The 13,680-nt window shown below is 41.4% G+C and overlaps 1 protein-coding gene across 1 annotated transcript in view; it reads right to left on the reverse strand.

The window, feature by feature from the left end:
* Positions 1–983: 983 nt before the first annotated feature.
* The window catches only part of JAG2 (jagged canonical Notch ligand 2), a 145,797-nt gene continuing 133,100 nt past the window's right edge, over positions 984–13,680 (reverse strand). Inside the window, exon 26 of the mRNA XM_039361492.1 lies at positions 984–1,272. Within this exon, the coding sequence (XP_039217426.1) occupies positions 1,136–1,272 (137 nt within the window). The 3' untranslated portion in view covers positions 984–1,135. The remainder of the gene's footprint in view (positions 1,273–13,680) is intronic.

Raw genomic sequence — 13,680 nt, forward strand, 5'->3', positions numbered from 1 at the left:
CTTTTTTGATGTTCAGATTATATTTCAAGATGTAACATTTTATTTTTGAAATACCAATTTTTAATGTCCAGTTTGTAGTTTGCTGGCAGTTTTGCGAGTACTTGATCTTCATGTGGGTGTTAAATATCAAATTCTCATCAGTCAGAGGTTAGTAATAGGCATTAAATATTAAATAGCATTGCATGTCAGTTCTAAATACTTCTGCATGCTGCCACCAGACCGAAGAAACAGACAGAAGAACAATGTAGCTGCTTAGCTCATAGGAAAATGGGAGCTGAGGAGTGCTGGGAGAATTCAAAGTCAGTGGCAGTCTTCCCTTCTCTGTCCTTTGTACATATGCTATCTGTCTACATGCCAGGTGAGAGAAAAATGGTAAAGAGCAGATCTGCCTGCCACTAGCAGCAAGCCTGAAACTAAACCACATGGAAAAATTAAATATTGAAAACAATATCCAAAAGAAGTGTACAAATGTGAAATCAAAATGCAAACATGGCACTTTGGAAGCTCTTTGCCCAGTAGGTGTATATTCATTGAACAAGTATTAATATAAGTTTTTACAGAAAAAAATATTTGCATGCATCTTTGATGCTAAATTAATTTCAGGTCCCACTAAAGAAGTCATGATTTGGCAATAAAATAACTTAAATCTAACTCCCTTTGCCTTAATTAGCTCGTCACTGAACTTCATGTTTTTTTTTTAAAGAGCCTGGATCTTATTTGAAGGGGTCTATGAATGCATGTGTATTTTTCCTAGATTCAACATTAGCTGGAGAAAGGGCATTGCCACTGAGATCCCTGGACTATTATTTCTTGAAGTATATGCGTTAACTATATTGCATAGTTAATAGTTATAGTTATAATAGTTATGATAACTATATTATCTATTAAAGGGACGTTTAAAAAAGTTTCTAAAGGCTTTTCCATGTGTCTAGTCTGTGTAAAAGTAAATGTAACTGTTCAGATAAATAAAAAGTAAATTTATATGCATTTGACTATTACTTTATTCTGTATCTCCTTAATAGAAGCCAGAAGATGAAGACTGAATACTGGTACTCAATGTTTCCCTTCCCCTCTTTTTTCAACATAAACTTTACTACTGGAAAGACTACACACTTAAGAAAGTGAACAAACAAGATTATGAGATCAATAATTCTGTCTCGAAAATGAGAATCTGCAGAACTGTGATGCTTTTGCAGAACTGGCTTGTCTTCGGTAAGCACTGGTTGAGCCACGGGATATCACAGGAATGGCATCTGAGCTGGTCCTCAGTTTCTGCAAGAAAAAGTATTTGTGATTTGACAGAGCTGTGTGCATTTATTAACCCTTTGTAGGATCTGGGAGAAAACACTGCAGGAGATATTAGAGTAGTCTGAACGTTTTCATTGAAATGATAGGAAGGAACATGCACAGGCTGTCACTGTTACCATGGCTACTATGCTCCATGTTATTAAGCTTGGAAATAAACAACTGTTTAAACCTTAACACTGCCATCTATCTAACACTGACTATAATAGAGGGGCTCCAGGATTCAGATACTTTATACATACACCAAGCTACTTTTTTTTAAATAACTAAGTAAATGCACACATGGTTTATTATGAATCTCTCACCAAAAGCTTTCCCCCATTCTCATTCTACTAGGAAGAAGAAAATGAAATAGTTACAGCTGAGGCCATGGGGTGGCCTTGTCTGCTAAGAATAAAAAGAATGGTTTAATTCTAGATAATGTACAACTGACCAATATCTGTAGGAAGCATTATCTCAGGATCTGAGGTAGCACTGAGCAGAGAGCGATTGCCCAAGAAATGCATTATGGAACAGACCTGGGTATTTGGCTGTCCATAACAAATCCACATGAGATTAATTGGAAAATAGAATTCAAATGTAAATAAGATGTAACATATATTCTTATCAGTAGCCGTAATCGAAGCCATATAATTTGATGCTTTTTATGAAACAGTAAAATTAATATTGAGCAGAATTAAGTTCAGTCTATTCAGTTTCTCATGTCATCCCTTGGGAAAATAAATTGCCCACTCCTGCCATAAAATAGCCAGTTGGAAGTGGCAGAAGAGCCCCCCCCATGTTCACCCAATTGTTTTTTGAAATGGATGGAAGCATGAAGGAGATGGGGGGAATGGGAAAACCCACCAGGCAGGCAGCTGTGCACCAATGGGTATCATATCCTGCAAACAGAACAGTGGCACCAACTTTTGTTGTATAAGAGATCTGAGATTCATACAGTTCACTAGATGACATGACCACTGGCTGTCTCTACCTTGTAGGATTGCTGTGAAAATAAGATGGAGCAAGAGAACCAATATTTGCCACTTACTCTCTAGCATTGGGGTTTTCAAACTTGGCATGTTGGCTGAGGAATTCTGGGAGTTGAAGTCCACAAGTCATAAAAGGGCCAAGTTTGAAGACCCCTGTTCTAACAGAAGGTCACAAGTCAATCGAACACTGCAATGGTGCTTTTCTGTCACAGCTAACCAACTGTCTCAACCTGGGAGGCTGTAAAACCTCTATTCCTTTCCAACCGATTTCCAGTTTTTAAGTCAGCTTTTGCCAATCTGACATCCTCCAGATGTGTTGGGAATGCAATTGTTAGAATTCCTAAGCAACACAGCCACAGTATGGCAAATTCACTGAGGTTGTTACATGATAGTCCTCAACTTGAAGACAGAAAGGATTGTCCAGTCCATATCAAACACTATAAGATGGAACAGAAAGAGTTCTGAAGTATCCCATTTGCAGTTAACATTTGGATGACAGATTGAACAACATTTATGTGTCATGGTTGGGACAATACTGTCTTTGTTTCTGATTGTGTAACTGAGGGTGAGACAACAAGGCTACCTATCTTCTCCAACACCCCCCTGGTCTAAACATCTCTTCCTTAGACATAGAAGGGAAGAAGAATACAAGGTCTTAATGCAGCCAACACAACAAGGCTAAAAGTGCAAGACTCTTCAAGACCCAAGGACTTTTAAGTATGCACAGCTGCATTGTCACTTGCTCCATGGAAGAACTTAGTTGGCTCAGCTCTTAAGCAACATTGTTATGAACTGCTCCAAGTTTTAAACTCCCTTTGGTTGTGCTATTCACAGATTTTCACTGTGCTACCCACTCTGATTACACCTTGCATTTAGGAAATTTGACTTTTGGTCTGATTCCTTTTGCATTATAAACACACATTCTCAATCTGCATTCATTTCTTGAGGAGGCTATTGTTGTGGTTGTACCACATGGTTTACCTTACAGTATTTTACTAAATGTAACCAAATTGCCTTGGTTCACATAACCTTCTGAACCACAATTCACTTTAAGTCATTTCTGCAATAGTATTTTCTAATATCTGCATAGCATCACCGAGTGCTATAGAGCCTGTCCGCAATCATCTGTAGCATGCATGTATGTTAGAAAAGTCAAGATGGCAGCTGCAAATCAAGTCAAAGCCCTGCTCCTTTTTACATGCAGTCATTTATGCATTTGTAGATAGAAGCTTAACTTTTTTTTACTATCCCCATGAACACTTCTGCAGGCAAGAAAAGAATTATCACCAGTCTGATTTTGCTTTCAGTCAACTGCTGTTAATTCCAGCCTCAATGTCTGAGACTTCTCAGACATTGAGGCTGGAATATAGAAAAAGATCCATGGAAAATGCGTATACCTCAGACACTATAACTTGGATGAGATTGCAATTTATATAGCTTTTGAGCACTGATGTTGATCAAGTGGGCAAAATTGTCTGGTAGGTAATTCAGAGTGATCACATTTAAAAAAGAGAAAATGTATTCCCAGAGGGGAGGCCAAAAAAGAAAAGATTTGCATGAAAAAATAGCATACATTGTTTATCTGTTTAGATGCAGTTTTAAACTGTTGGGATTTGTTCAGGCAGTCACCAGGTGTCCATATGTTTAAATGGGCAGGATAAGAGACAAATAAATGGTTGCTAAACCTGTGTGACAATTCTAGCCTAGCCATGTCAGGTGGACAGCACTATCAGTGATGATAACCTGGCAAGATGGTGGATTTACTCATGTTCTCTCATTTTTCCCATGTGACTCTCTCTCCTCACCCCTCACATCCCCCTGTCTGTTTAAAGCTGGCCAGATGCTATTCAAAAGATCACTTGGTTATATACCCTTTGTAGGCTCTGGATCTGTTGCTACCCTGCAGAACATTCCCATGCCAGAAACTTGATCTAGGTGTAACAGAAGCAACCATCAAAAGACCTTGGTGTTTTTTTTTTTTAATCAGTCACTCATTTTGCAAGGGTAGAATAGGAGCAAGCACTGACAAAAGAAATGGTTGAAATGCTTTAGGAAAGATCCTGCTGCCATCATTATTACTTTAAAGAGCAGAAGTTCAGCAACCACCTTGATTCAACTTTTTCCACAGAAAAGAGTACAATCATCTGGGTTATCAAGATGGCTCCTAAATCAATTATACTGTATGCTACTTCAATAAAACTGAGTGTGACATTTTCCCTTTCAGTGCACTGGCTCTGCTTTCCAGCTCACTTAATAATGCATTACCAGAAGCTGAGGCAGCTTGATCTCTGAGCCCAGTAATAACACAGATCGTATCCTCCTGTAAGGAATCAGGTTACTGTCATTTGGGAATCCAACAGATGGAAACTCTGGGATTCTTTCCATGGCATTTCAGCTTTGGAGGTCTCCTACTATAGTAAATTACAAACGTGTCATAATCCTGGTGTAAAACGGTCTGGGGGAGAGTGATGGGGATGGAGAAAGAGGAGGGGAACGGTGAAGTCTGAGGAGTTGGAATAAACTTTGCTGCAGAGATACCCAGCAGGTTTTGAAAACTCATGAGGCAGCAACCATGGTGAAAGAGTTAAGTAGGTTTGAATAGGATCTGGACCTGGCTGAGTGATAGCCTGAGGACTGGATGAGCCCCATGGAAGAAATGTGGTCTAGAAATAGCTTAGGTAAATACACAGTGGAATTTGCAAGAAAATCATAGATCACTGGCCTCGGCGTTTCAATATCTATCATGTTCCTGCCTAGTCTATTTTCCCCATTCCTCCAAGTCAAGATTTTTCATCTCCTTTCCCTTTTCTTGCCTTTCATTATATGCTCCTGTGCACTTCAGCCAACTGAAGGGTTGTCTCAAACCTGCTCGTTGCCTGCTGAACATGGAAATGTTTTGGCAAGAGAAGCAGCGGCACTCAATGTCTGAATATGAGAAATGAAGGGAATGACAACAGATACTCCTCATGGACCAGTCTTGTGATGAACAGTAATTTGTTGCAAGCTCTCCCTGCTCTTGATGTGAGTTTTCCCCTTTTTAAACAAATTTGGAAGTGAGAGTTACTTGTGGCATCTATGTCAAGGAGCTTTGGCAGTAATCTATAAAGTATTGTTGTTTACTTATTCTATTAATTTAACAATATATGATTTTTTTCAACTTTTAAAAGTTTAAAAATGCAAAGCAGGCCAGTGCAAAACAAACTCTTTCTAGCATTACCTGTATTTTGAAGCATAATAATGACTCAGCAGTTTGCCCACCTACCCACAAAAAAGCAAAGGTAGTCCCGGGTAGGGGGGGGGAGTCCTGGGATGGGGTTACTAAAGAGAATAAGAAACATGCTTGGAAATTTACACCCTGCTATTGGAGATAGCCATTTTGTTAGTGGGCATTCCCTAGCAGCCATTTTGTGAGTATAAGTAAATTGTAGTTCCAAAAGGTGCTATATCTATGTTACCACCCACTTCTGGGCCCCTCAAACAGGAATCAGGCCCTTCCCTTCTTTTCAGACTCTGTGAAATACCTCTCTTTTGTCACATCATACAACAGCCACTAAACCATGGTATCTGATGCCCAAATGTCCAAAAAACTTTCTTTGAGCCCATGAGCATTTGCCCAATCCTTGTTTCTGATGGAAACAGTTCATTATCCCCAATAATCAAATAAAAGCAGGAAGGCTCCCCTCTTTTTCCAGCTTTACTGCTCTTGGTTGGAGGCACAAATTAGCCTTTTTTGGATACATGTAAGCCAACTTTTTTTTACACTTTCTTTGATAATTATTTAGGTGCTGTCCCTCTTTGCTCACCCCCTTCCAGGATTCCAGCAGAATCCCTTATCATTTACATTTTGTGTGTGTGTGTGTGTGTGTGCAGGTAATTCTGACCTACGTACATTTTCCAGTCTAAAAAGTCTGTTTTGCCCAATTGTGAACCTGAAAAAATGATATTGTTTCTTTAGGAATTGGGAGCTAGGAGAGAGGTGGTGGCAGTTTGAAAGGTCAGCCAAGACACTTCTTTAGTCTGGCAGAAAAGCAGGAACAATCAGAGTTTCTCTTTCCATCCCCCATTTGTTTGGCCTACTTGGACTAGAAAACCTTCAAGGTCCCTTCCAACTCTATTATTACTATTACTATTACTATCTCACTGATTACTGTAGAACAAATTGGGATAGGGATGAGCAGGAAACTGGGAACCAGCAATATAATATATTGATGGAAAACATAAATTTTGAAAGCACAGTAAAAGGAATTCATACTTTCCAGCTTTAACTCATCCTATTTCCAAATCATCTCTTTTTTATCTTATTATGTACCTAAGGGATCCTCTGAAATTTTTATTGGTAGCTTTCATTGATTTTTCTTGAGCTCACAATCTCTCTGGGATCTCTTGATCTCTCTCTTTTTTTGACATATCTTGTATGCATTGTCTGTTGTTGCATTTGCTTACCACAAACTTGCTTTGTTGCTCAGGGTGCATTGTATAAACAAGAGGGTACTGCAAAAGAATTAGGCATAATAGGGTTGTTTGCATCTATAGTGCAACAACCAGCTGTCTCTTGTCTCTTGTGCTTGCTTGCCTGCAGATCTCCGCCCAGGATCACAGCATTGTCTTGAAGAATAGCTTGCGTAGGAGAGGTTCTCCAAGCCCGTTGGTTCATGCCACATTAGCCAAATTCTGCTAATCTGCTCAGTGTTGAAACTTTGACCAGGTTGTGCTAGTCAAAGTTGCCTCAAGCACACCACATTTTTTGATTTACTCAGCCAGAATTATGCATGATAAGACAGATTTCTGTAAGGTAGAAAAACTACACCACTTCAGAACTCAGATGATGGTTTTAGTGGTGTAACTTTTTTGATTATTGCTCAAAATTTCTTGAAAACAGAGACTTTGGACTTTTCCCCTCAAGTGTAGAAACCCCAGAATCAGGAAACTGCATCTATTGCCAATCAGAAAAACTCTCCTGCTTTCTCCTCCCACCCTGCTGCCCCCAATCTTTATTCTATTTCATGAAATAGATGTTTTTCCCAAAAGAGAAGGTAATTTTGCCGATCTTCTCATGGATGGTGTCTGGTGGCTTTTCGCTGTTACATATTATAAGAGATGACCAAGAATTGATGATGGATGCCCTCTCTTTTCCATATTTCAGATGACTCCCAAGGAAAGGCCTAAGGAGAACAAAACTTTTTTCTACTTGTTCAGAAATTGTGGGCAACAAGGGAGTTATCAGATGATAGAAAGATGTGTAACCAAAAACTAATCTACCACTAGTATTCTTCACAAAGTACTGGAAAAATTTTATAGACATTCCTATTGTAGGATTGTAAGAAAAAATAGCCCTATTGCAAGTAGTCACCAAGGGCCTGTGGTCACTATTGCTCTATTTCACTTTTTGTAGTACCCCAAGGAATGTAGGAATGATGCTTGCAATGTACATAGCACCATGTCATCAGACAAGGACATCTTTGGTACATTTGATATTGATTGCTTCTTTGAAGATCATCCATTACATCTGTGAATACCTTCTATGTTCCATGAAAGTTTAAAATTAAACTTACTACCATGTTTCTCTGAAAGTAAGATCTACCCCCAAAATAAGCCCTAGCTTGATTTTTTGGGGTGGGACTAATATAAACCCTACCCCAAAATAAGCCCTAATTTTTGGGCAAGGCACACACCTAATCAAGCTAGGGTGGGGGTGAGGGTGTGGAGCTGCCCATGTGCCCTGCACCCACTTACCTTGCAGCAAGGCCTCTCCTCGCTGGCCCACTTCTGCGGCTTGGTCCTTGGATGCATAGACCTTCCAGAAAAGCTTTAACTGTGAAATGCTCCACTCTCAGCTGCAGAATGAAGCTGCTCCTTTGGCTGCAGAAATAGGCTGACTGGGCAGGGCTGTTGGTGCCAGAGATGGGTGGAAAAGACACCCCCTCTTGAAAATAAGACCTGGTGCCTCTTTTGGTGCCTCTTCTACAGGAAGTGTCTCTCATTATTGAGAACTGTCTTGAATGCATTTGGGTCAATATAAAAGGGGGAGGGGGAATGACATTGCCATAGATCTATACTACAGGCCACCCACCAAACAGAGGAAATAGATGGACCTTTTATTAATCAGTTAACTAAGGTATGTAGGAAGCACATCACAATTGTAATGGGGGACTTTAACTACCCTGACATCAACTCTGCACCAAGTAGAAGATCAAACAGGTTCCTGACAAACCTAGCAAAGAGTAGAGTCTTTGGACTTATTGGACTTAATTCTCACTAACTGAGATGAAATGATAGAAGGTGTTGAAGCCACAGGAACCTTGGGGTGACCAGGCAAGCACAAGCAATAGAACAAAGTCAGACTATAGTCTTGAACTTTAAGAGAGCTAATTTCAATAAACTTAGAGAGAGCTTGGGTAGAATTCTATGGATGAGAATTTTCAAGGGGAAAACAGCTCAAGAAGCCTGGGAAATTTTGAAAAGTGAGATTATAAAAGCCCAGTCTAGCACAATACTAATGAAGAAGAAAAATAACAGCTGTCAAAAGAAACCAGCATGGCTGCATAAAGAACTCTCTGATAAATTGAAAGACAAAAAAAGGCAAAAAAGTATAAAAAAGTATAACTAAGGCAGAATATCAGCAGATAGCTTGAGCCTGCAAAGATGAAGTGAGGAAAGCTAAGGCTCAAAATGAACTAAGGTGTGTGACAAAAGTCAAAAATAACAAAAAAAAACTTCTTTCAACATGTAAAAAACAAGAAAAAAGTCAAGGAAACGATTGGTCCATTAGTGAGAGAAAGTGCCAAGAAGGTGACAAGCAACAGGGAGAAAGCAGAACTACTTAATTCATTTTTTGCATTCCTTTTTACACAAAGAAAAAAAAACAGTCAAACCTATCAGAAACACAAATTAAAATAGGCAAGAAAATGATAAGCGAGCACCTGTCCACCCTATTGTATTGTATTGCATTGCATTGCATTGCATTGCATTGTCCTGATATCCAAAGTAGATTTCCTACCCCAAATTAGGGAGAATGCTTACTTTCCAACAACCTGAAAATCTGTCCTTGTGTTATTGTGGCATGATTGTAGTTTATTCAATAAACTGAAGATAAGTGATAGTAAATTATGACTGAGAATGGGAACCTAATTCTAACCATTAGAGATGTATAGATGCACTAACAATTTCTTGATCTTTATTTTGGTGTCATGTGCTGCTTTTACAGTTGAGACAGAAATATGAGAATAGGGCTATTTTGAGTCTTACATTAAAAGAAACAAGACAGAGCCTCAGGAATGCAAATGTTTAAAAAACTGGTTTCTGAATGCAATGACATGAAATAACACCAGTGTTATTCTCCTGGAACTTTACTATGTTTGCTTTTTTGTCACAGTTGTTCTACTTCTATTTGCAGGTCTTTATATTTTGTGATTTTCTACAGTTCTTTCTCTTCTACAGTATTCTGCTTTCTCCAGGTACTGCAACACCCATTATCCAGAGTTTTTTGTCTTATTGACAATTGTTAAGTCTGGAGTATTAAGGGCAGGTGCTTGTCTGTTTCAATTCTAAAGTCCCAAAGCACTTTAAATTCTTTATTTTCTATTACACCATCATCATCATCATCATCATCACTACTGCTGCTGCTGCTGCTGCTGCTGCTACTACTACTACTACTACTACTACTACTACTACTACATGAAATCAGAGCTGCCAGTTCTTTAGCTGACGTTGGCCTTCATATATAATGAGTTCTTCCCAAGAATCTAGGATGAAATAATGTATTGGCATAGCATGTGTTCAGACCCAAACAGTAATTGGCCTTTTGTAATTGACAGATAGAAATTTTCTCAATGTACCCTGAGAGATTCATGCAGATTGGCCTTATTTATGCTTTGGGGCTATATTGCCCACTTCCACCTCACTATGCCAAGTCATAGCAAATTCTCCCCATGTCCTCATGATGTTGACTTTCTCTTGGCCCAACCATGGGTGAAGCATTCTTAAATTGTTATTAACAGTATTGGTATTAAAGCAGCACCCCACCCCTCATCCCCATCCAATTTCCTCCAGTGGTTTATAAAACCTATTAGGGCTTGTCACCCATTTCTTAGAAGGAAAGTAAAGTATGCAGAACATTTCATGATCACATAGTTTTTTGCCAAGTCAAGAATGAGTAAAGTGAACTTCAGTTCTATAGAGGGGAAAGAATTTGGAAGCAAAATATTTAAATTACAACATTACCATAGTGTAAATGGAGACCTGTTTGGTGCCTTTGCTAATTTTGATGAAATGAGATAATCATATCTGCTCCTGTCTTTGATTTATTCCTATAATTCATTGTTCCCTAAGTAGATGCCTACTAGATAGGGGCTTCAGACTTACTCCCATCTGAGGCAGATGGGGTTTATGGGAGTTGTAATCCAACACATTTGGAGACTATCTAGACCAGGGAAGTCCACTTCACTGGCAAATATACTCAGTCTGGCCTAGTCAGGGTAGCTGTTACTTCTTTGGGATGCTAAGAGGCATAAAACCTCTGTGTGAAGGCATATTATTGATTTTGATACATCAAATGCTCACTCTCTCAAATGCTATTTGGCTATGGAGACAAATTTTGAACTGAATTGGAGAAAAAGAAACAAAACCCAAACTTTGGAATTTGCTCTTTCTCTGGTTTCTTTTTACTGATATAGCCAGGCTAAAGCAAAAAAAGCTGAGCTCCTAAGTAACCTCTATGCCCCTGCTCAGAATCCAGCCTCTTGGATTCCTCCCAAGAGCAGCCTGATGCTCTTCTCTGGGAATGAGCTAGAAAGATCTTGTGAAGGTGATTTGATGAGAAAAAAGCCTCAGGAATAGTGGCTGACGTGTTTAATTAATTTTTTATTGGTAGCTTAAATATATTTTCTGTCGCTTCTACAGCTCTGAGAATTTCCTATGTGTTATGTCCCGAGCCTTTGCAAACGGCTCGGGCGTTTGCAGGCAGTCCCGGGCAGGTGCAAAGCTGCCCGGGACCAGACAGGCTGTCGCCAGCGCCGTGCGCATGCGCGGGTGCTGGCGCGGGAAAAGTAACCCATTTACCCGGGAGTTGCCTATATAAGAGGCTGTGAGGCGTTTGGCTGAGCTGAAGCCATCTTCCTGTAAGCTGAACGCTGAATAAAAGAACCTGAGAACTCCAGCTGCTTCTCGTGTCTGTTTTCCCGCCAAGGACGCAACACTGGCGACGAAGGTGGGATGCCTTGCACTACCTGGAAAGGAAAAAGTGTAAGCTTACCCAAGGAGTCCTGAGCGGCGGAAGAGGAACGGTGTTGACTCAGCAGCTGCCCGCCAATCCAGTGCGCATTCGGGGGTAGGCTGGCTGATAGACCCGTCTCCTGAAGATCCGAAGATGGCGAAATCGGAAGGCTTGCGGAATTCGACGTCTCACATCCAGAGCGGTGGGAGTCCTACGTATCCAGAATGGAGAACTACTTCAAGGCAAACCAAGTGAGGGAAGATAGCTTGAAGGCTGCCACCCTGCTTTGCGCTTGCGGCCAAGACGCCTTCGAAATCGCAGAAAACCTTGCAGCACCTGTTCCAGTAGAGTCTGTAAGCTACGCAGACCTGAAGAAGCTGCTGAAGGACCACTTCCACCCCAAGGTGTCCGTTATCTCATGGCGCCACACCTTCGAGCAGAGGGATCAACGGTCCGGGGAGTCAGCCAAGGAGTACATCGCCGCGTTACGGAAGGCCGCCAAGCCCTGCGAGTTCAAGGACCTCGAGGAACGACTGAGGGACCGATTCGTGTGCGGGTTGAGGGCATCGAGAGCTACAACAGAGACTTTTCGCAAGGAAGAATTATCTTCCAAGACGCTTTAAGGGAAGCCCACCGCGGAAGAAGCAGCAGGCGGCGCCGTCAAGAACATGCGGCCGATCAGAAGCAGTGCAGAGGGTGCGTCCGTGCACCAAGAAGACGTCCGACGAAACTCCGAGGAGGATCCGGACGAAGAAGTCGACCGTCTACATCCCGCGAAGGGAGAAAATCAGAAGGAAAGCTCTTCAGCTCCGCTCAAGTGCATCGGCTGTGGAGGTCGCCACAGGAGAACCGACTGCAAGTTCCGCTCCGCTACCTGCCGGGCAGGCGGCAAACAAGGGCACATTGCAGCTGTGTGTCTGGGCCGACGAAAGGCACAACCTCAAGACGAACGCCTGAAGGGTACCAGAGTCCCCAGCCAGAATAGGGTAGGTTTTGCGATTGCGTAGAAAACATTTGTAGGGACAGGCAACACCAAGCCCATGAGAAAAGCTTCACCAACGTCGAAGCGACAAGGGGTTCCATATATATGGAACTAGACACAGGGTCTGCCCTTTCCATCATCTCATTGCAACATTTAGAAGATTTGTTCCAGTAGTGGGACTAAGGCAAGTAAGGCTTCTGATTTGTATAAATGATTTTCAGACTCCAAGAGTGGTGTTAAGGATGTGAGGGCCACCCTTAAGTGCAATACAGAGTTTGAAGGTCACTAGACGTGTTAGTGTTAGGGGGTGAAAGAACGAGTCTCATAGGACTCGATTGGTTTGAGGCCCTGGGGATACACGTAACAGGACTCAACAGCTTACAAACACTCGACCTACAGGAAGTCTGCAAGGAATTTGCAGATGTTTTCAGCCCCCAGCTGGGCACATTCAAAGGACCACCTGTGTCCTTAAAGCTAGACCCCACTGTCACTCCCATTAGGATTAAAGCAAGAAGGGTCCCTTTGCTTTAAAAAGTAAGATTGACACTGAATTAGACAAACTAATCCAACAAGGAATCCTAGAACCTGTTGATTCCAGCCCATGGGAGACCCCCATTGTCACGCCTCTAAAGGCAAATGGGGACATTCGCATTTGTGCTGATTACAAATGCACACTCAATAAGGAATTGCAGCAACATGCCTATCCTGTTCCTGTGGTCAGTCACATCCTGGCCTCTCTCAAGGGGGGGGCGTGTTTTTGCAAAGCTTGACCTAGCTCAAGCATATCAACAGCTGCCTGTTGATAATGATGCTGCCATAGCTCAGACTATTGTGACCCACAGGGGAGCCTTTAAAGTAAAAAGGCTGCAGTTTGGAGTGAATGTCGCTCCTGGGATTTTCCAAAGCGTAATGGAAAACACACTACGAGGTATACCAGGGGTCTGCCCCTACTTTGACGATGTCTTGATTGCAGGAGACTCCAAACACATTCTAGCTGAAAGGCTTAGGGCTGTCCTGTTAAGATTCAGGAAATCAGGCCTTAAGCTCAGAAAAGACAAATGCAAGATTGGGGTGCCTTCTACTGAATTTCTGGGATTCAAAATGGATGCTGCTGGGATTCATCCTGCTGAATCCAAACTAACTGCTATTTTAGAAGCACCCAGGCCAAAGTCTAAGGCCGAACTTCAGGCCTTCTTAGGACTCCTGAATTT

This window comes from Crotalus tigris, unplaced genomic scaffold, assembly GCF_016545835.1.
Source record: "Crotalus tigris isolate CLP2741 ecotype Arizona unplaced genomic scaffold, ASM1654583v1 scf7180000019297.387313, whole genome shotgun sequence".
In the NCBI taxonomy this organism is placed as follows: Eukaryota; Metazoa; Chordata; class Lepidosauria; order Squamata; family Viperidae; genus Crotalus; species Crotalus tigris.